A 24,696-nucleotide genomic window follows, 5' to 3' on the forward strand; every position below is an offset into this window, starting at 1 on the left:
AAATGGCAAAGCCAAAGAACTTACATACATGACCCATGGGCACGAACAAAGGGGAGGACTGCTGGAAAGAATGGGAGTGCCAGGTGGAGGGTGGCAAAGGGGGAAAAAGTGGGACAATTATAATAGCATAATCAATAAAATATACTTTAAAAGAGTTAAAAGAGACACATAAAAAAACTTTGTTGGGTGAGGGGGATGGACAACCACATAAGAACAACAATAATCAGCATCAAGAAAATGACGAACATTCTAGGTGAAGGACAGGAAGCCTTGTGATCATCTGAAGGAAGAGTGTGCCAGGCAGCGGGAAGGGTGACTTCAAAAGCCCTGGAGGTGATCATGTTTGAACTATTCAAGGAGCAGCAAAGAGAGGGTAGAAAGGAACAAAGAGAATAAGGGTGGCAGGTGAGATCAGAAAAGCCATCAGTAGGCCAGTTTTGTAGGGTCTTGGAGGCACAGTTTTACAAGTAAGGACTTTTAGATTTTATTCAGAGTGAGATGGAAAGCTATTGGAAGAGCTTTTTTTGGCTTCTTTGTAAAGAACAGACAAGAGCGAAAGCAGGGAAACCAGTTAGGAGGGGACTAAGCTGTGGGAATGGATGTGGTGAGAAGTAGTGGATCTATTTTGATGGTAGAGCCAACAGGATCTCTTAACATATTGAATGTTGGGTTTCCAGTGGGGGATATTCAAGGATGACCTTAAGGTTTCTTGCCTAAACAACTGGAAAGTTAGATAGGTCATATACTAACACTGGTAAGAGAATGACTACATTTGGGTGAAGCAACTCAAGAGCTGTGTTCTGCAAATGTCAGGTTTCAGATGGCTGTTAGTCATCCAAGAAGCAATAATACATAGTCACATAAATGTGAGTCTGGAATTCAGGTAATAGTCAGGGCTTAAGATTAAATTTGTGAGCCCTGACCAGTGTGGCTCCGTTGGTTGGGTGTTGTTCCACGAAGCGAAGGGCTGGCGGTTCAATTGCCAGTCAGTGCACATGCCTGCATTGCAAGTTCAGTCTCTGGTCAGGGTGCACTGATCTGTTTCTCTCCCTCTATTTCTCCTCTCGTCCCCTCTCTCTAAATATAAATAAATAAAGTCTTTTTTAAAATATTAAATTTGTAAATTTAGGATATAAGCCTGGATAGACTCATCTAGCCTGAAACTTGGGTCCTCCAAAATTAGGGGCTGGGAAGATAAGGAAGATCCAAGCAAAGGAAGGAGACTGAGAAGAAACAACCAATAAAATGGAGGGACAACCTGAAGCTGTTTCAGCCTAATGTATATTTTTCTTGTAAATATGCCGAGAAACTAAATGAAAGAAAACTCTTGATTGAGCTGTCATTAGTTGTACACATACACACTCATCACAGGGATTGTCCTTTGCCATTCAAAAGATTTCCAGATAAAATTGCCCTACTTGTTTCTTAAATGCTCCTCATCACCCCAGTGTCTTTCACTGCCTTATTCTAAACCAACTCTGTCGCTCACTGTGGAAAGAATATAAAACAGAGAGGGGTGAGGGAAGAAATTAATTTGGAGACAGAAGAGTTCTAGTATAATAATACTAGAATTAGGGTGAACTGTAGAATATCATAGATTTATAAACTAAACTTCCAAAGTATTTAAACTTGTATTTTCTCATTTGATCACAGTCCTTGTGTGTCAATCAGATCATGATAGGTTTGCACAAAAATCCCCAAATTTCAGTGCCTTACACAAAAATGTGATGTGTTTCTTCTTCATGTTCCAGCTGCATGTTGGCTGTGGCCTTGGCCTAGCTCAGAGTTCAGACTGAAGGATTAGCTGCTGTCTGGGACACGCTGTTCTCATAATAGAGGAGAAATAACAACAGAACACCAGAAATGCTCTGAAAGTTTCTCCTTGGAAGAGCACACACCACTTCCTCTCACTTTTTTTTTTTGGCCAAGTCTGGTGTCATTGGGAGTGGAGAATTATAATCATATCATTGGGAGGGACAGTGAATAACTGGGACAGAAATACATTCTACCATCCAGAATGTGGGGTAGCCTAGGTATGATTACAATATCATGAAGAAACCATTATTATGAATCTCATGGGACATTTTAGTCTCAGGAGCCTCATGGTAGGGAAAGCTAGAAATAATAAATAACATATGGTCATTTTAGTCGCCTTCCTAGAAGTTTGTAGTGATTTGCTATGTGTTAAGTAAAATTAATTTTTCTTGATGGAAAAGGATATTTTACAGTTAGCCATCTCGAATCCCAGGTTGAGTGGCAATTCACGTTTTGGGTACCCAACTTCTGTCTTCCAGGGAGAAGCATTGTAGAGGAAGACGATGGGCAGCCCAGTGAGCAGGACCTGAATGACAGCTTTATAGATGATGAGGAAGAAGAATATGAGCCAACAGATGAAGACTCTGACTGGGAGCCAGGAAAGGATGAAGAGAAGGAAGATGTGGAAGAGCTTTTGAAAGAAGCAAAAACATTTATGAAAAGAAAAAAGTAACTTTTCTGCAATAATACATGGCTCATGTTTACTCTTTCTTTATGGAAAAACATTCAAGAACTAAGGAGGCACTTAAGCAATAATTCTTTTCCTTTCTATAGCTAAGACTTTACTGTTGACCCACTGCAAATGGAACACTGAAATGTCAGCCCTTGGTGTAGTGTATGCAATTTGTTTTGTCACTTTGCTTTTTCTATCCTATTTAAAGCATCTAGAAATGGAAAGTAGAGTTAAAGAGAAGTAATTGATATTTTTCACGTACTTTGTCTGTTGGTTATAAAAAGTCATAGGTCGCACAAAACTTTGGTCTTGTCTTTTTCTGTTTTCCAAAGATTCTATCTTTATTGAAAACTATGCAAGTATAACCAGGCAAATTACATCATGAGTGGAAAAGCATGCCTCTTTTCATTGCTATTGAAGTAATTCTTCAAGCAGAACCAGGCCTTAAAAGATGACAGCCATCATATAATAGCTTTTATTTTTCTAGTATCCTAGATACAAGCTTTGCATTTCATTTAATACTTTTATGCTTTGAAACCTGGGGAAATTGGTACCAAATGGATACCAAAAATAGATTCAATAAGACTATAGAAGTGTTTACCACAGAGGGAATGATATTCTGTGCCCCACAAAACAAATCTGACCAACATGGAATTTTGAACTATCTTGAACAGATTAAAAGAATCCTTCTAAATAGAAGAAAAAGGTTGAAATTGTAAACTGTATAGAAATAAGCAACAGTGAGAGTATTATGTTACATATCAAGTAAGACGTACTTGAAGGAGGACAATACTATATAGTCCTAAATATATTGCATATATTAGGAAAAAGATTACAGATAAATGAATTATTTAACTCAAGAAGCTAGACAAAAACTTCAAAATATACCCAAGAAAAACAGGAAATAATAAAATTTTGAAGTAAAATATTTTTAAAAGCAGTAGACTTGATCAAGACAAAAATAGATTATTTGACATCATTGATAAAATAAATACTTTAAAAAAGACATATTAGAAATGAAAAAGATTGAAACTATAAATCCAATGTAAGGGTATATGTAGAAGTTTATGTCCATGATTTTGTAAATCTAGATAAATGTATGACTTTCCATAAAAATATAATTTACCAAAATGTACTTTAAAATATGTTTTTAAAGTCTGAATAGATCAATAACTATAAAGGAAATGGCAAGTATTCAAAGATCTTCTCTTACTATGGTACTAGACGCTGAGTATTACATGTGATATATTAAAAATTTAAAAGCTATAAGAGACTTGCATAAATGGAGATACACAGTATATTTCTAGGTAGAAAAATGCAATGCTGAAATGCATGTTAATTAGCTTGATTGCAGTAATCACAATGTATACATATCAAACTTTCATATTATGTACCCTAAATATATACAATTTTATTTATAAACTACAATATAGTAAAAAAAAGAAAGATAAATTCTCCTTAAATTAATCTATAAATTTGGGGCAATCCCAATTAAAATCTCTGATAGATTCATTATAGTTTTACAATCTAAATTTTTAACAGGTTTTCAATTCTAAAATGAATTTTAAAGAAAAAATGCACTAGACAAATAAATAATTTTTGAACAAAAATAATGGGGATACTTTACTACTCATCAAAATGTGTATATCAAACAAATAGGGCTTCACATACTTTTAAAAAAAAATTATGGCAATGATGCGGGAAAAGACAGATGAATAAAACAGAACAGAGACTGAAGAAGCAGATGCAGTTATATATATGAATTTAATTTATGATAAAAGTATGATTTTAAACCCATTGGGATAAGTTGAAGAAATTATACTCTCAGATTATGAAAAATAAAATTCAAAAAAATTAAGGAAGATACTGGGGGGAAGATGAAATATGGGAAGGGAACCTAAAACACTTCCCTCATCTCATGGGGGGGAAGCCTTTCCAGGCAAAACCTGCACCTCATAGTCTGTGACCAAAGAAAGGACACATTGTACTCACACAAATAAGGAACTTGTTTAAATAGAGCAACAACACAGTGTGAAAATATTTGCAGCACATGTGATGAGTGCACCAACAAAACCCCTACAAATGACATTAAAAAAATGGACAAGAGGCATAAACGAGCAATTCCCAGAAGACACAGTTTGCCAATGTGTGTGTGTGTGAAAATTCTCAACCTTGAGTGCACACAGGTACAAATTAAAATGATGATATAGTTCTCAACTGTCAAGTTTTGAAATGTAAAATATTGAACACTTTCAGTGATAACAAAGAAGAGTTCATTGATCAAGACTTTCTGGAGGACAATGGAGCCATAGCTGTAAGTATTTAAAGCGCATGCCTTTTGACCCAGCTCTTCCTGTTTTAGGAAACCATCCCATAGAAACATTTGTGTCTGAGTGAAGATAACTATACTAAGAAGTCCACTGTAGCTCTCTCTGCAATTAGAAAAGAAAAACAAAAGGGAAGGACCCACATTTCCAGCAGTAGAAACATGGTTAAATAATTCTGTGTCAGCCAAATTATGGAATATTATGTAGCCATTAAAAAGAACAAGGTTGACTTATGTAGTGATATGGAAAGCTCTCCAAGAAATGCTATTTTAAAAAGGAACTCACTGAATAATAAACTCAGTATGATTGCATTTATGCTAATAAGGAGTATCTTTATATATTTAATATAAATAGAAAAAGACCAGGATACAGATAACTGTTCATAGTACAATACTTACCTAGGAGAATGAAAATGGGTATGGGAAGGAGAGGGAAGAAGGGGTAGAAGGGTGGACTGTCAAGTTTAATCTACATACTAATGTACTGCCTGAGTCTTATAATAAGAATGTATTCAAGAAACCATTTAACTGGCAAACACATAGGAGATTGTGTGGATTCAAGGCATACCGCATGTCATGGGTGTAAAGCAGTTAATTCCCTAGTCCAAATCTGATGGAGAGAGCAGTTTTAGGAAAAAAAGTAAAAGCTGAATTTCCCCAGTTTTCTCCAAATGTCAGGCACTTACCAAGATAACCCTATAAGGCCTGTTGGGTGGGGACTTCGGGGAAGTGGGGGGTGGAGGGTCATTATAAGGAAAGACAAGATGACCCAGCTAGAACTGCATCTTCACCGTTTACCCCAAAGGAATCTTCTCGCCTTCTCCTGGGTCGCTGGACTCCTCCAGTGTCAGCCTCTGTGGTAAACACTGCGTGCTCTGGGTTCCTCTGGAGGTCTTGGTGCTTGGGCCGCCCCCCTCCCCCGCCATTGTCAGCATCATTAGGCCAGCAGGTGAACACCCAGTCATCGCTATTCTATGTACAAGATTTCAGCAGGACAAGGTGAAAAGCCAGGAGGTTTTCATCTCGCGGCACTGCCCCATGGATAAAGAAGTGCAGGCTAAAGAACAAGAGCTAATGATGACTCTGAACAATCCCTGCCCCGCCCCAGTCAGTGCTCAAGTGGGAAGTCCAGAATATTCCCTAATTGTGTCAATGCTATATAACTTATAGAAGTATAGCATTAAAATCCATCCCTTTTGTGTTGAAAGATTTTATTGTTCCAAGCTGAGATTAAGCCAACCGTGTGCTGAGCACTCTGGACCAGCATTGCATGCTGGGGAAACCTCCTCCCTCTGACGGTGTTGATGACCAAGTGCAGGTGTGTCTAATCAATAGCCTCAGAGCAATCAGTTGCTGTTTTAGATGCAGCCCTTGTTATTTCTGACTCGTGGCTGACATCTCAAGATGGTACCAATCATCCACCCGTGCTGACATAACCACCGTGCCACCTGAAAAAGAGATGACCCTTAGCAAATTTACTGGTGTGTGAAATAAACAAGTGTCTGGAATTAGCAGTCTGGATAGTTATGTAAGCATTCCCTAGCCAAGGACAAGTGTTTGTTCTCCCCTGTAGGGTAAGTGGAGGCAGTCTGGCTTCCTCACCCAGGGGTCTGAGTAGCTAAGGGGGCCAGTGTTCCCATAGCCTTGGAGGGGCCTGATACCAGTGTTCTCACAGCCTTGACACTGGGTCTGATACTGTTCCCATAATATGAAGTGGGCTGGCATGCACAGAGTTATGTTATGTAATGTTCTGGCATTTTTCCGGCTTTTTTCCCCTCTAGTACTTAAATAAGTAGGGGCTTCTCACTAGGGAGATGTGCAGAAGCACATGCAAGGGAACAGGTGCCACGCCGGGAAGCAAGGGCTATGACATATGTCATGCAGAGACATGCAGACAGACAGGCAGCTTGCAGCATGCATGGCTTGCCCACCTGTGAGTAAAGGCATGCTAGACATCGCAAAGGCTCTGTGAATAGTTTTCCATCTTCCTGAATATGATGAACCTGCCTGGCCTTGGAGGGTCACAACATAGCCCCAAACTTTGTTTTTCAAACTGGCACCTTGCTATCATCCCCCAAACCAGTAAAAGTGATAGCACTTCACCTAAGACATGCCATTTCAACAAAACAGGGATATCACTCCTGTCTGAACGATAGCGTGAAGTCAATGAAATTCCTGCAGCTCCACTCAACGCACCGCCATGCCACTGACAGCCACCCCCAGTTCATTTTAAAGAACTTTTGAACTTTCCCTAATGGAAGCTGCCCATTCACGATGGGACCACTCCCGGGGGTGGACCCCAGGCCCCATCTCCATGATCCTACCCCTCTAACCTCATTGGGGCGAGCCAGCCCCCAACTATTCAGCATGAGGACCCACAGGAGTTGCCGCACTGGGGCAGTTCGCACTGCACTCCGGAGGCCAGCTGCCCAAACCTGCGTGGCTGAGCTTCAGAGATGCGCCGTGACTAGTCAGCCTGTCCTTTCACCGAACTACCCCAGGTTCTGCTTTTATTGCCCTTGAGCTGGTCAGGGTGATTGTTACATCCAGCAAAAAGAAAAAATAAATTACTATACTACAGTGTTTTAAGTTATGGTTGAGCTATGTAATCAATACTACAGTTTTCATTTTAATTAAGGAAAGGTTAGTTGTTCACTGCTATGATCTTTCTCTTTCTCCTCTCTCCAGAAGTCAGTAATTAAGGAGTCAGACTGAAACAGAAATATTGAAAAGTTAGTGTTTACCTTTTTAAGATATGATGTTGCAGCATGCATTTCTGGCATTTTGCCAAGTAATGAGCCTACAGGTTTACTCTGTTTTACAGGTGCTATTTCAATGCTTCCTGAGCTCAGATATGTGCAGGGACTTCTTAAAGGAAAAAAGATCCAGCAGATCTTTTCACCCAGTGTGTGGAGTGCTGCTCCAGCATCTGTTTAGTTTGTTTTTAGAGATTTAAGTTCTAGCTTTAAGCTACCACAGTCAGGAGTGAAAAAAAAATAGTGACTCTAATTTATCATAAAACAGTAAATAAACATCTACGAGTACATAGGTATTACTACTAGTAGTAGATATTACTAATTTTTATAGCAAAAGTAAGAAAAAAAACCTAATTTTTGCAAACTCCTTACTGTGGAAATTTTACAGAAGCATATATCCTGCCTTTGGGGAGGAACTGTATTTCATCCTCAGCAGATGAGGGCAATGTTTTCACAGTAGAACGCCAGCTCATAAATGGAGAAGGAAAGAGAATGAGGAAAACACCATTTTCTAACCCCTCAATGTAATAGTTTATTCAGATAAGGATCAACAACAGACTGTAAATAACATCCCACAGATAACGTACAAGTGAGAAAACACAAGTTTACGTTGGAGACATCAGTGTCACCTATAAGGAGTGAGATGGTCGGACTTTATGTTTCTCCAAAGGCAATGTTCTTGCCAAAAGCGTTTTGCTGAATTGAATCAAGTCTTTGAATCTAACTCTCAGAAAACAAGAAATATAGCAGACGGGGGACATGGCAAGTGACACCACAATGCAATAATCGGGTGGATACAAAACGTGAGCCATTCTGCCTGGTCTCCTGAAAAAAAGACAATGTTCTAAAAAGATAAATGGGGACCCCTCTAGACTTAAAGGGAATGAAAGTTTGTCACTACTGCATACAATGTATGAATCTTAATTTGATCCTTGTTTGGGGAAAAACAGCTATAAAAATACTTTTAGGTTTATGGGAGAAATTTGAATATGAACTGAATATTAGATGATGTTAGGAAATTATTGTTAATTTCCTGGGCTATGATAAAAGTATATTGATTCTTAGAAAGGATGTTCTTAACTGTAGGAGATACAAGCTGAACTGTTTCTAGCTGAAGTAAAATAATATTTTTTATCTTATTTTCATTTGGTTCCACTTATGCACACATACACAGATAATGCAAATATGGCAAAAATGTCAGTTAATATTTAATTTAGTTGGTGAGTACCCAAATATTCATTATACTATTATTTTAACTATTTTCTGTGTTTGAAAAAAATTTTAAATCTTAGAACAAAATAAAGGAAAACATGGGGGTGATTCCTTAAATTATAAAAGAAGATGATGCATAGCTCTAGCTTAGTTAACCTGAAAACAAAAGAATCCTTTGTTAAAAATATTGATTATTTCAAGTTGACCTCATCCTTTTAAAATTTTAATTTTGTTTTTGTTTTAGAATGCATATAATTTATTTATATAGTGGTGAATGTAAATACTTTATGCCAAGTATTTACATAAATACTTGATATAAAGAAATATACTGGTACCTGCTCAAAATTTCTTGCTCCTGCAGTGTTCAATCAAAAATATGTGGAGACCACTTCCAAGCTTACAGTGTCTCATGTTTCCAGAGAAACCTTGGAGCCGCTACCGAGGCAGGTAGAATGACCAGGCTGCAGGGCTGTGGAGCAGAGAGAACACAGGCAGAGTGATCAGTCAGGAACGGTTTGTCAGGCAGCGCTTCGATAAGGACTGGGAGAGTTTTCTTGGGCTCTCACTCAAGCACCAGAAGTTGGGAATGTGGTTGCACCAAGGTTAAGCCAAGTCGGAGAGAGCTCTCTAGACTGCATTTCTCTGTCTTCAGACTTTCAGTTTGCCCCTGTGGAAACTTGGAGTCTATGTAATATGCTCAAGACATTCCTTACAACTGGGCTCTGGCTGCATTGTTGCCCCAAGCCAAGGCTCATGGGAAGACAATAGTATGATCTTCTGGGGAAAGTAGTAAGTTGTGTTAGCAAGCAGATTCACACTCTCTCCTAACGATGTCCCTTAATGCGCACATCCTACAGTGAGGAAGACGGCTTGGGAGTAGGAGGAGGATGGCGCTGTCATCCAGGAGGCTGGATGACATTGGATAATGTCATCCTGGAGGTCCCCGTGACCTGTGTGAGATAAGCCTGAGTGTCACATCGCTGGTCTCCAAGTGGTTCTTCAGGTAACAAGCTCTTCCACCTGTCCAGCAGCATATAGACTCTTCTTTCATGGGAGTCCTAGATGCCAAGTGCCTGGACGGCTGGAAATGGGGTTCTGCTTCTGGTCCAGGAAAGAAATTAGGAAATTGGAGTGGGTGGGGGGGGCAAGAAGAGAGCAGGGTATTGCCTGGAAATCAGAAGGTGTCATTCCCTTCCTAAAATGTCATCAACAGACTTCCATAGCCAACAGGAGCCTTTCCCAGCTGGAATACTGATTCTGCAGGATGTTTGTAGGTGAGACCCAAAAAGGGGTACAGCAAAGAAGTAACTTTGTGAAATGCTGGAGTAATGGGGTTTCTCACTTGGCATGAGGTAAGTCACAGTCCTGCACAGGCAAGTTTGTACTGTGAAGCTTCCAAACTGGGTTTATAGTATTTACTGTTTCTGAAACATATATAAACATATTTTTTTCTGCAGCTCTCTAGAAAGTCTAGAATATTCATTAACTCATTCAACAAATATGAGGGGGAACCCCAAAATGTGGCATTTATTTATAAAAATGCTGTATTTATTCTTATATGTTTAAACTCCAGTCGCCTTCAAAGTACTCTCCATCTGATGCACCTATTGAGATTTTTTCCCACTGCTCAAAACAGTTTTTGAACTCATCAATTTTTAGGGCTTCTTGATGGCTTTTAGTGCTTCTGCCATTTTCTTGTTTCACCTCTTCCACATCAGCAAAGCGTTTTCCTTTGGACTGTTTTCACCCAGGAAAACAAACAAAAATGTCATTTGAGGTGAGATCAGGTGAATAGGGGAGGTGGGGCATGGGGGTCATGCAGTTTTTGGTCAAAAACCGCTGAACACTCAGCTCAGTGTGGGCAGGTGCGCTCATAAATCACCCATCCTGAAATGAGCAAACACATTGAAAGAGTCTTCAAAAAAAATTCACTGAAGTTGAATGCAGCCTCTTACAACAATGCCAGCTGGTACACTGACACGATGGCTTCCTAGAACACTCACCTAGTGAGGGAAGCCTGTACTACAAGGGGCCATGCCTCCAGAAGATAATTCCAAGGGTTTTGTTGGCCTCCCCTCATGTAGTTTAATGGCTATAACTGTGGTAGACATTGTTCTTGGCACTGAAGATGCAGAAATGTGTAAGATAATGTTTTTCCCAAATACAGCTTATATTGAGATGATAGTAAATAAGCCAAGAAAATAGAGGCTGGGACAGTGATGTAGTTAGTGCTATAAGAATAAAGCAGAGAATAGAAATAGAGAGTGTTGGGGGGCGGGTTGCTGGTGGTGGGTGTGTGTGGTGGCAGTTATTTTAGAACGTGTCCCTGAGGAGCGATGTGTGAGTAGAGACCTGAGGGAAGCAAGGCAGTGGCCGTGTGACGATCTAGGGAAAGTGTATTCTCAGCACAGGTAACAAGTACGAAGGCCACAAGGCATGAAGAAGCTTGGGGAGTTCCAGAAACATGCAACAAGATTTGCCTAAGGCAGAATGAGCAAGGTGGAGCGAAGGGTAGGAGACAGGAGGGGCAGAGACGTCGCCCTTTAGTAGAGGTAGGCAGGAGCCAATCATGGGACTCTTCAGAGAAGAGTGAGCACTTAGGGGATTTTGCAGGTAATAGAATGTGATTACTGAAAGCAAGCATGCGGGGTTGGGAAGGAGTGAGAAACTGAGTCAGGTTTATATACATATTGAACACATAGCGTAAGGTACTAGGTAGGAAATGAATGACCTGGCACCTTGAACTTCGTACACTGAGACAAACAGGAGTGACATGAATGATGTGATAAACATGATGCAAAATATTTAGTTCTACTTGCAGCCACTGACTTGGAGTGGTGTATGGGCAGCTGAGGCTTGTGGTGTCCTGAAGGAGGGGAGGAGAAAGTATTATCAGGGCATTCAGAGCTCCCTGGGACTCCTGTACCTCTCTCCAAGGGCCCTGTCCCGGCAGGGAAAAGGCTGTCATCCTAGGTGTGCCATGTAAGTCTAGTTCCCATGAGCAGAGGGACTTTTGCTCACAAAATACTTAGTTCCGTGCTGTATAAATAGCTGATCCTCCTCAGTTCATGTTTGTTCCAGTGAACTGAATTTAGAGCCTGTGACTTTGAGAAAATGAATACTCATGAAGAAAAAGTGACTTACACTGTAGCCAACAAATGCAAGTTCATATCAACGAGACAAAGTTAAATCTGTAACATAAGAATTCTTGTAAACATTTCTATCATAATCATTGATAACACCCAAATTATTAAAATTTAAAACACTTCAAATGCAAACGATGAAGACCTTGTGTTCCTATTAATTAAATGTATTATTACATGTGTGTTGATATGTATATAAGAGATATTAAACTTTAAAATAAGATCTCAGGTGTTAGGTGTGCACTTGATCCTTTGTATTAATTTTTTTTAACAAATGTACTTTTTCTTTCTTTTTTTTAAGATTTTATTTATCTATTTTTAGGGAGGGAAGGGAGGGAGAGAGAGAGAGAGAGGGGGAGAGAAACATCAATGTGCAGTTGCTGGGGGTTATGGCCTGCAACCCAGGAATGTACCCTGGCTGGGAATTGAACCTGGGACACTTTGGTTCCCAGCCCACGCTCAATCCACTGAGCTACGCCAGCCAGGGCGTATTAATTTTTTAAATTATGGCATTTCTGTCTAATTCAATCTAACTCAAAACAGTCACCACTTCTCTGTGGCCTTCATTACACTGAAAAAAATTAACTTTTGAAAATGTGATTAATCATGCCCTTTAAGTAGTTTCTCAGATTGATGACAGGTTAGCTAATATTCCTGAACTTTCCTATATAGCTCATTAACTCCCAGTCAGACATTAACCTCAAAAAGCATTTCTTTCATCACAATGACTAGAGAATATGTATTGGATGAAAGTAATAAAGGTATCATTGTCATTTGTTTTATTGCTGGAGGAAGCTCTCAAATTTATTGAGAAGTAACGTGGGCTGTGGGAGAATGTGGGCTATAATTTGAGTCAATAATGGATCGCTTCCTCTGCTATGACCCCCATGTGTAAAGAACATTCAGCAATAGCTAGGCAATAACTTAATCTTAAAGAAATATTGGTGTATAAAGATCAAACAATACTGAAATTTTATCATATGCTTAGATTTTCATTATTTCAAAAAATCAAAGAAAGACAAGAAAATGCATAAGACCACCTTCAGATCATTACTGGTGACTTCATTCTGAGTATCCTATTCCCAGTTTGCAGTCGGTAAACTAAACATTAGAGAGTTTAAGTGAAGCCTTCAAAGTTACAGAAGAAAATTAGTGACACCCACAGTCCTCAGGGGATGGCGAGTGGTTTAGGCCCTTTCCTCATACACTCCATGCCAAAGCTCAATACTCACTTCCAAACCACCAAGCCCCTTCGACCTTTCGAAGCTGTCCCCGGTCGGTAGTGGTGGGCCCGTGGGTACACCCGATCCACCTGATGCCTGGATCAGCCCTCCCACACCTGAGCTTATAAACAAAACTAAACTAAGTACAACTATTTTTAATTTTTTAAATTATATTTCGTTGATTATGCTATTAGAGTTGTCCTGGATTTTCCCCTTTGCTCTTCTCCACCCAGCACCCTTACTCCTTCAGGTAGTAACCCCCACCATTGTTCATGTCCATGAGTCATGTGTATAAGTTTTTTGGCTGCTCTTTTTCCTATACTGTACTTTACATCCCCATGGCTCTTGTGTAAACGCCTATTTGTACCTCTTAGTCCCCTCACCTCTTCACCTATTAACAAATGTACTTTTGTTAAAGTACATTTAACATCTGGCAACCATCAAAACACATTCAGTATCCATGATTCTGTCTCTGTTCTTCTAGTTTGCTTAGTTTGTTTTTTTAGATTCAGTTGTTGATAATGTAGTTTTACCATTTTATTATTCATAGTTTTTTCTTCTTTTTCTTAAATAAATCCCTTTAACATTTCATAGTGTAATAGTTTGGTGATGATGAACTCCGTTAGTTTTTTTTGTCTGAGAATCTCTCTATCTACTCTTTGATTCTAAGTGATAGCTTTGTTGGTAGAGCAATCTTGACTGTAGGTCCCTGCTTTTCATGACTTTGAATATTTCTTAAAAATTCTTTCTAGGCTGCAAAGTTTCTTTTGAGAAATCAGCTGATAGTCTCATGGGAACTCCCTTGTAAGTAACTAACTTCTTTTTTCTTGCTGCTTTTAAGATTCTTTCTTTAACTTTTGGCGTTTAAATTATGATGTGTCTTGGAGTGGGCATCTTTGCATCTATCTTGTTTGGGACTTTCTGTGCTTCCTGGACTTGCATGTCTATTTCCTTCACCAAATTAAGGAAGTTTTCTTTCACTATTTTTCAAATAGATTTCCAATTTCTTGTCCTTTCTCTTCTCCTTCCGGCACCCCTATGATGTGAATGTTGGACCTCTTGAAGTTGTCCTAGAGGCTGCTTATACTATCCTCATTTTAAAAAATTTTTTTCTTCCTGTTGTTGTGATTGGTTGTCTTTGCTTCCTTGTGTTCCAAATCATTAATTTTATTCTCAGCTTCATCCACTGAGAAGCTGTTGTTTCCTGTGAAATGTGCTTTATTTCAATTAGTGTATCCTTTGTTTCTGACTAGATCTCTGCTGAGGTCCTCACTGTTTGTTAAATATCCTATGACCAGTGTTTGAACTGTGCATCTGATAGATTGCTTATCTCCATTTCCTTTAGCTCTGTTTCTGGAATTTTGATCTGTTCTTTCATTTGAACCATGTTTCTTTGTCTCTTCATTTTGGTAGCCCCCCTGTTTCTATGTGTTAGGTAGAGCTACTTTGACTCCGTGTCTTGGTAGTATGGTCTAATGTAGTAGGTGTTCTATAGGGTTCAGTGGCACAGCCTCCCCTATCACCCAAGCTGTGTATGCAAGGTGCACCCTTCTTGTGGGCTGAGTACACTCTCCTCTTGTGGGGCCTTGGTTGCTGTTGACAGATGAGTGGGAGGGATTTACCCAGTCCAGTCAGCTGCAAGGACTGGCTGTGACCACTGACCACCAACCACTGCCCTCTGTGGAGGATCAGCTGTGTGGGGGCAGGGTGGTGGTGCTCTGATATGGTCTGTAGTCGTCTACTGGGTGCGCTGGCCATAGGGTTTCCCAGGTGCTGCAGGCCAAGTTCAACCTCCACCTGTGTTTTTTCCAGGGCCACCCTGCCTGAGCTATAAAGCAATCTGAGATGGCTGCTGCTTGTGCTGGGTTGGAGACTCCTAGGTGAAGAAGCCACACCCACATTGTGAATCTGGGCTGGCTGCTGCCAGTACTGGGCCTGGGGCTCACTGAAGCCGGCCTTTACTTGAGAGAATTTAGAAAGTTGTGCAGCATGAGCCAAGAGCAGACATTCATATGGAAAAGCAGCTTGGATGGACCCATAAGTTGGGTGGGGTGCAGTCTCTGGGGATCTTCAAGGTGGGTCAAAAATGTTAACCAGGTTGATGGAGTCTCAGAGATGGCACCAGCTTTCGGGCTCTGTGAGGGTAGGGTTTAGAAAAGGGACAGCGGCCTCCACTCACCTTAATGCCAGACACTTCAGTTTCTCCCAGTATGCTGGTGCCTTTCTGGTTACACCTCCGTGCTAGAGCTCAGAATAGATGTCTATAGGTGAGTCTGTGTGTGAGTTCTTTAGGAAGAACAGTTTAGGGCTCTGGAAGTTTCTTTCACTGACTCAATCCCTGCTGGTTTCTGCAACCAGAAGTTTAGGGGAGTTATCTTCCTGGCTCTGGGGCCCTGGGCTGGGGGGCCTGATTTGGGGCTGGGACTCCTCACTCCTGAGCTATCCCTCCTGCATTTTTATCTACCATGTGTGGGCATGGGACCAGCCCATTCTGCATCTGCACCCCTCCTACTAGTCTGGATGGATGTGGTTTCTTTAATTCCATAATTGTCATACTTCCATTCAACTCGATTTCTGATGGTTCTGAGTGATGATTGTTCTATACTTTAGTTTTAATTCTGATATGGTTGTGTGACGAGGCAAACCATGTCTGTCTACACAGTCATCTTGACTAGAAGTCAAGAAGTACAATTTTTATCTCATGCTTTGAATTTGCTTCAGGGCCCTACTTTAGAATGTGGACAATCAATGACAGATGAATAGAATTATCAGCCCTAATGGAAATTTATTGCTTTAGTGAACTAAGGTCTCGTTTGCTAGATTTGCTATTTAAAAGAATGGGATAGATCAGTAAGGGAATAAAATAAATGCCAACTTGCCATTGTTCTTTTAGTGATAAGTAAAGTATTTCTGAAAGTGGAGCTCATGATTAAAGACACAACACCCCTGTCATGCTAATTTTGGCTGGTATCCTGACTCAAAATGTCTTTCAGCCTCTGTCACTACCACGTCTGACAGCTGGCTTAATAATTAAATTTAGGCAGTGTTTGCTTTTTTTGACCTTTACTGAGAAATGAGTTTTCGAGCTCTGGACATGACTAGAGTGGAAAATAATGGGTTTACATCATCCCCAGCAACCCACAGATCTGATTACCTGTGTTATTTCTACATTCCACTTCACGGTGAACTTCCAGAAGGTGGCTGGGAGTTGAAGCCAATCAGTAATTATTTCCCAGGTTTGGCTCTGCCCACGAGTCACACTAAAACAGTGGAAGGTTTGCTTCTGTTCAGATGAAGGAAGGCTCTCGCTGACCACGTCACTCCAGAGTCTCCAAAATCTATTTATTTTGAACCCCTAGCCTGTTTTGTTAAGGTCTTTGTTTATGCGGTCTCATGTGAACAGATAGCTGTGTCGAGTTGCAACCTTTCTTTTTCTGCAGTTCGTTGCCTGCTCTGTTTCCTTATGTGATCTCCACTTCCCTCTACTGGCGATACAGGGTAGTGCAGCAGCAAAGAGCCCTCACGCCTGGGTGAGGTTCAGGTTTTCTCATCTGTAAAACAGGGATAACAATACCCTTCTTGTAGACGTGTTGAAAGTATGAGAGGAGACCGTGTTTGCAATATGCCTAGCAAGTGCTTGGCACATGATGTGGTAGGCACTGGGTACATGTAACTGCTCTTGTTATTTTCTTACATATCCAAAATCTTCTTTATGACCCTATTTTTCCTGATGTGTGGGCTTTGCATATTGCCCTTTTTTTCATTTTCAAACTCTAACACACTTTTCTCAAATCCTTCAAAGAGTACCAGTTCCTTGACAGAAAATGTCCCCTCTTTATCAGCATTGGTTTGGCTATTCCAGAACATCCTGGGTTCTTTCTTTGGTTAATACATACCTCGGAATTTCTCCAGTCCTCTCCTGGGATGCCACCTCCAAGAATGCAGCTAGCTCAGGCAGCCTCACCTATAACCAAACTGAGTCTCAGGACAAGTAAGGACAAGCCGATGCCCCTCAGAGACCTGTTTGTGGGGGCACAGGATGTTCAGATGTACTCTGTCTAGCCAGGGTGACCATAATTTACCACCACACTGGGATAGTTCTGTAAGTGCAAGGGAACACTATAATTGTTTTAGAAGTAAGTGATATTGGAAATATTCACTTATTAACCAACAAATTGATTTAATTTTATTGGCAGACTTGCAAAAGAGTTTTACTCAAAACTATTTTTTCAAAGGCAATTTTTAAAAAATCTTAAATATACATGTGTGTATAATAAGTCAAAAATTTTAATTCTATTATAGGCTCTTTATTTAAAATCGCACAAGTGGAATATTTATTTTTAATACATATCCTTGTATTTTAATAATTTCTCAGCCACATCTCTGCCTTTTTCTGTGACACTGTAAATATTATTTAAAAAATAGTATTTTAATGAAAATATTTTTTCAGTATGGTCTTATTCATAATTTTTTAATAAAATAACTTCCAATCTTACTCAAAATTGCCATTTTGGTTAATCAATTTGAAATTACTTATACCTTCATCTGTCTTTTCTCTGTAGAATATAATATTTTAATAGAAAAATACGCTATAGATGCTAATCCCAAATCCACTTCTTATTGAAATAAACAATTTTTCAATCCAAATATTTCTGGAGGAACTATTACCACTATTCAGAGTATTTTTATTTAACAAACGTTTTTACAAGACCAACTCATCAAATATATGTTACCTTTGTTTATGAGCCTTTCTAGTCTTTTAGCAAAACATTTCAGATTCTGTAAAAATTTTAGTCCTACTCAGTTTTATTCCAGTCTAGTATAGGACATAAGGTTATTCAATTAGAAATAAGGGCTTCCTCAAGAGATTCTTCTCTGAGGGACAAAAAGCTCCAAGACATGCAGAACTGTTAGCAATGGCAATGGTTATTAGTCTCTCTCTATCAGCCATAATGTTAACTATAAATGGATTACACTCCCCAGTCAAAAGACATAGACTGGCTGAATGAATTTAAAAAATAAGATCTACCTGTATGCTACCTATAAGATACTAATTTTAGATCTAAGAACATGAATAGTTTTAAAGTAAATGGATATACAAAGATATTTCATGCAAATAGTAACCAAAAGAGAGCAGGGGTAGCTATACTAGTAGCAGACAAAATAGACTTTATTATCTAAGACTGTTATAAGAGACAAGAGTGGTCATGACTGGTGTGGCTCAGTAGGTTGAGCGTTGTCCCACAGATCAAGGGGTCACCAGTTCAATTCCCAGTCAGGGCACACACCTGGGTTACAGCCAGGTCCCAGGTTGGGGGCATGTGAGGGGTAGCCAATGGATGTTTCTCTCGAACACCAATGTTTCCCACTCTCTCTCCCTCCTTTCCCCTTTCTCTAAAAATAAGTAAATAAAAATCTTTTTAAGAAAAGAGACAAGAATGATAGTATATAATGATAATAGGATCAGTTCATCTAAAAGGTGTAACAATTATAAATATATAAGCATCAACCATCAGAACTTCTAAATATATGTAGCAAATATTGCTAGAATTAAAGGAAGAAATAGATAAATCTACAAGAATGGTAGAACATTTCAATACCCCACTTTCAATAATTGATAGAACAACCTGATAGATAATCAATAAGGAAGTAAAGGATCTGAACAAATTATAGACCAATTAGAATTAGCAGACATATGCAAAATACTCCACCCAGCAATAACAGGATACACATTTTTCTCAGGTGTACACAGATCATTCTCTAGAATCCACCATGTATTAGGCCACAAAACAAGTCTTCATAATTTTAAAGAGACTGCAATCATTCAAAGTACCTTTTTCAATCACAATAGAATGAAATGAGAAACTAATAAAAGAAAAAATGAAAAATGTACACATATATGGAAGTTAAACAAAACAATCTGAAACAAGTAATGTGATAAAAAAGAAATAAAAATGATATTGGAAGATATGAATGAAAATGACACACAAATGAAAATAAACACAAAACATACTGATGAGATGCAGCAAAAGCAGGGCTAAGAGTGAAATTTATAGCTATTAACATACTAAAAAAGAAGAAAGATCTCAAGTCAATGATCTAACTTTATACCTAATGGAACAGGAAGAGTAAACCCCAAATTAGCAGAAGAAAGGAAATAATAAAATTAGAGCAGAGATAAGTGAAATGGAAAACAGAAAAACAATGGAGAAAATCAACAAACAAAAAAATTGGTTCTTTGAAAAAAATCAACAAAAATAGCAAAACTTAAGCTAGATTAACCAAGAAAAAAGAGAAGCCTCGAAAAAGAAAAACGAACTAAAAATAAGGAAAGAGAGAGAAGACATTACAACTGATTTTATAGAAATAAAAGGATAAAAGCAGAATACTACAAATAATTGTACAGAAACAAACTGGATAACATAGATGAAATGGACAAATTTCTAGGAACACAAAATTCAGCAAGAGTGAATCATGACAAAATAGAAAATCTGAACAGACCTATAAATAGTAAGGTTGAGTCAGTAATGAAAAGCCTCTCCCCAAAAAAGTCCAGGACCAGGTGACTTCACTGATGAGTTCTAGTCAACATAGTACTGGAAGTCCTAGACAGAGCAATCAGGCACGAGGAAGAAATAAAAAGCATCAAAGATGGGAAAAAGAAGAAATAAAATTTTCTCTGCAGGTGCCATGACCTTCTATGCAAAAAACCTTAAAGATTCCACCAAAAACGACTGTTATATCTACAAAACAAATTCAGCAAAGATACAGAATAAAAAAATCAGTTGTATACACTAATAATAAACAATTTTAAAAGGAAATTAAAAGAAATTCCACTTATAAGAGCATCAAAAAGAATAAAATACTTGAAATAAACTGAACCAAAAAACGTATAAGATTTGTACACTGAAAATTACAAAATGTTGCTGTAAAAAATTAAAGAAGACACAAATAAGTGGAAAGACATCCCATGTTTACAGATTGGAACTTGTTGCTAAGATGTCAGTAGTTCCCAAGGTAATCTACAGATTTAATACAATCCCTATCAAAATCCCAACAGCATTTTTGCAGAAATAGAAAAATAAAATATTTTAAAATTCATATGGGATCTCAAGAAACTCTCAATAGCCAAAACAACCTTATAAAGAAGAACAAAGTTGGAGATCTCACGCTTCCTGATTTCAAAACTTACTACAAAGCTACAGCAATCACACCTCTAGTAATGGTATGGAGACACGCATGGACCAGTAGAATAAAATAGAGAGCCCAGAAATCAACCCTTGCATAGATGGTCTAATGATTTTCAGCAAGGGTGCCCAGGCCATTCAGTGGGGAATGGACAGTCTTTTCAACAAACGCTGTTGAGAAAAATGAATATCCACATGTACAAGAAGGAAATTGGACCCTTACCTTACACCATATATAAAAAATAACTCAAGATGTATCAAAGACCTAAATGTAAGACCTAAAACTATGAAACACTTAAGGGTTAACATAAGGTAAAGCTTTATGACAATGGATTTGGCAACATTTCCTCGGATGTGACATCTAAGCACAAAAAAACAAAAGACAGACAGTTGGGGCTACATCAAGATTTAAAACTTCTGTGCATCAAAGAACATAATCAACAGAGTAAAAAGGTGACCTATAAAATGAAGAAAATATTTGCAAATCATATATCTAAAAATGAGTTAGTACCCAAAATTACACACACACACAAAAAAAGCCTAAACCAAAAAAAGCCTATAACCGGATAATCTGATTAAAATAAGTGCAAAGGACTCGAATATAACTTCTCCAAAGAAGACATACAAATAGCCAACAAGCGTGTGGAGAGATGCTCACCATCACTAATCATTAGGGAATCAAAATTACAATGAAATATCACATTACAGCCATTAACATGGTTACTTTTTAAAAAATGAACAACTAGAAAATAACAAGCGTAGGTTAAGATAATGGAGAAATTGAAACCCCTGTGTATAGCCGGTGGGAATGTTAAATGGTGTAGGTGCTGTTGAAAATATTATAAATTAATGTATAAATAAATTAAAAATAGAATTACCATGTGATCCATGAATTTCATTTCTGGGCACACACCCAAAGGAATTCAAAGGAGGGTCTCCAAAACATATTTGTAACCCTTGTCAAAGCAGCGTGATTCACAATAGCCAAAAGGTGGGAGCAACCCACATGTCTGCTGACAGATAAAGGGATTAGTAAACTGGGACATATACATACAATGAAATGTTCAGCCTTAAAACAGAAGGAAATTCTGATATTCCACAACATGTATGAACTGTGAAGGCATGATGCTAACAGCAATAAGCCAGTCACAAAAAGAGAAATAGTGTATGATTCTACTGTATCATAATACTGTATGAGATAGTGCAGCAGTCAAGTTCATTGCCAGAGCCTGGGGAGAGGGGGGAAGTGGGCAATTGTTGTTTTATGGGGATAGAGTTTCAGTTCTGCAAGACTAAAAAGTTCTGAGGGTTGCTTACAAAACACTGTGAATATACATACATACCATTACTACACTGTACACTTGAAAATGGTTAAGATGAGAAACAGTATATGTAGTTACCACAATTAAAAAAAGAAATTCTCATCACCAGTAGAGGTTCCAAAGCCAAACTACAGAGCATCAGCTCAAACTCACCCTCGGTTTTCAGGCCATCCGGCTTCTCTAGGGATGCGTTTCAGCGCTCCTGCTTACAAGCTTGTTTTCAAGAATTGTAATTTTCTAAAGGCCTTAAAACTTAACTTGTTTTCTGTTATAGCCATTGTCTCATTGAAGATTTTAAATTGTGCTGAGACTGCAAGGACCTGTTTAAAAAGTTTAATACAACTGTGAGACATTTTAATCTACAAGGTGGGTCTTCAAAGGCACAGACACTCCCAAAGTGTGGTCGATCACTGTGAAAGTAAACAGAGCAGCCCAATCTGCCAAGCCAAAGGGCTTCCTTTTGTACTAAACAATAACTTAATTTTTTAAATTGTGTTATTATGTGTATACTTATATTTATAAATGTTGACAACTGTAGCTTCTGTGCAATTTGTAGAACACTGGAAGTGTGAATACAGTTATGAGTTATGTGTGCAACAAAACTAATTCTAGAGATAGAATTCCACTTCACAAATTTCTTAATTTAACTTAAATACTCATTACTTGCCCTGGCTGGTGTGGCTCAGTGGATTGAGTGCCAGCCTGCAAACCAAAGGGTCACTAGTTCAATTCCCAGTCAGAGGACATGCCTGAGTTGCAGACCAGGTCTCCAGTTGGGGGTGCGCGAGAAACAACCACACATTGATGTTTCTCTCCCTCTCTTTTTCCCTCTCTACCAATCTCTTTAAAAAGAAATAAATAAAATACTTTTAAAACTCATTAGTTAGTTATTAGTTCTAATTGAAATTCAGATCATCAACATATACTCATACATACACACCCCAAATAACTTTAGCATCCATGTTGCACTTATTAAATTTATAATAGTATTTACTATTATGTGAAATATTTGCTATTTTCAGAAAGAACTTCGAAAAGCTTTGCTCTGTATGATTCTATGACTGTTGAAAGAAAATGACCAAACCATACTTGGAATCAGCTCAGCTGACTTTCACTTAGCATTCTTTGATACTCACATAAAATGCTTATAGGTGATGTTTCTTTCATACATGGAGCCAATGCACTAATACCTATAGTTTTGTTTGCACACCCTGCACCCACCGAAAAGCTCCTTTGAATTAAAGCAGATTTAAATAAAATTAGAGGAATGGTCATTTGATCTAAACAAAAACTATACTTCACAGGGTGATAAATAAATGCACCTTCTGCCACTGGACATGGCAAACTGAGCATGGTCTTAAGAAAAACTTCTAACCCTTGTAGATGCTGATGCATTTCTAGCAGATACATATCTTCTTGTTTGCACATGTTCAGCGATATCACTATGGCCCCCATAGTGGACATTTATCGTCAGCTTGCCTAAAAAAATGAGAAGTAGCACTAGTACTTTCCCTGCTACAGCGCATTGCTACCAAGAGGTTTTATTGGGGGAAAAAAAAGCACTTCCAAAGCAATAGTAAATTTTTAAAACTTCGTATCCTTCTGATACCTCAACATCCCCACAAACAGGCTGTGTGCACCCCACTCAGGCGAGCAGGTGAACCCCTGGGATAAGGCTGGTCCCTGCCACAAGTCCCTCTTGAGGCCCTCCCTGACCGTGACCTCATGACATGCCATTGCACCAGTGAAATCCCCTCCTGCCTGCTGCTTGTGTACTTCACACCGACCCCAAGTAAAGGCCACAGGTCCTCGCTGTCCTGGCTCCCCACGTGTTCGGTTGAGCCCACTCTCTTGGTGCTCCTCTGGTGTGACCCCCTGCACAGCGTCCTGAGCTTCCCTCTTTAGGGACCTGTGAGTATAATAAATCTCTTTCACTTACATGTGCCTCTCCATGGCATTATTCCATACCCGTACCAGACTTATTTTTAAAAAAATTTTTAAGTAACATAATTCCTAACAACACTCAAACATTAACATAAATGTACAGGTCTGGATTTAACCACACCAAAAATGGTGGGACCGCTGCAGCACGAGCATCCAGACCACTGTCTCTACACTCCACGGCGGACAGCTCATCCTCTGTCCCCACAGCCCTACCCTAGGGTCTCCCGTGTTTCCCAAGGTCCCTGTCAGATGGTGGCTGGGAAGCTTGGACACCTTGCAGGCCACAGCATGTGGGCCACGGCACGACTGGCTGGTTTACCAAGTAGTCGGATGAACTACAGGCCTCTACACCCCCTGGAAGACCTGAAGGAGTCAGGTGACCCTCAAACCTGGCCTTACCCAGGCTTCACCCAGTCACATCGCCTTCCAGGCAGACATTCGAGTTTGCAGCCCCTGGTTCTAAAATGTTTTTGCCATCCAGCCTTGCTAGGGTGTATTTTTGTTTGTAATTCTTAGATTTCTCTAGATCATTTTTGTGGCAATATATTATCTAGCTTTATTTTTATTTGCTTTATTTTTTTTAAATATTGTCATAAGTACTTGCAATTCTGCCCTCCTTTGCTGAGAAAGGAGGCCTTTCTTTTTTTTTTAAGATTTTATTTATTTATTTTTAGAGAGGGAAGGGAGGGAGAGAGGGAGAGAGGGAGAGAAACATCAATGTGCGGTTGCTGGGGGTTATGGCCTGCAACCCAGGCATGTACCCTGGCTGAGAATCGAACCTAGGACACTTTGGTTCCCAGCCCACGCTCAATCCGCTGAGCTACGCCAGCCAGGGCTTATTTGCTTTATTTTTTATTATTGAAATATATTTGACATACAATATATTTGACCTTGTGTAAATTTAAGGTGTATAACATGTTAGTTTGAAACATTTATATGGTGTAATATGATTGCTATTGGAGTGATAATTAACACCTCTATCATGTTACATATTATCCTTTCTTTTTTAGTGGTTGGAATCATTAAGGTCTAGTCCCTTAGCAACTGTGATGATTAATACAATGTTGTCTATATCACTGTACTGTGCGTCATGTC

General features: G+C 39.0%; 1 protein-coding gene across 1 annotated transcript in view; it reads left to right on the forward strand.

Moving 5' to 3' along the window:
* The window catches only part of APLF (aprataxin and PNKP like factor), a 141,256-nt gene extending 136,317 nt beyond the window's left edge, over window positions 1–4,939 (forward strand). Inside the window, exon 10 of the mRNA XM_028515872.2 lies at window positions 2,295–4,939. Within this exon, the coding sequence (XP_028371673.1) occupies window positions 2,295–2,488 (194 nt within the window). The 3' untranslated portion in view covers window positions 2,489–4,939. The remainder of the gene's footprint in view (window positions 1–2,294) is intronic.
* Window positions 4,940–24,696: the final 19,757 nt, after the last annotated feature.

This window comes from Phyllostomus discolor, chromosome 6 (assembly GCF_004126475.2).
Source record: "Phyllostomus discolor isolate MPI-MPIP mPhyDis1 chromosome 6, mPhyDis1.pri.v3, whole genome shotgun sequence".
NCBI classification, from domain to species: domain Eukaryota; kingdom Metazoa; phylum Chordata; class Mammalia; order Chiroptera; family Phyllostomidae; genus Phyllostomus; species Phyllostomus discolor.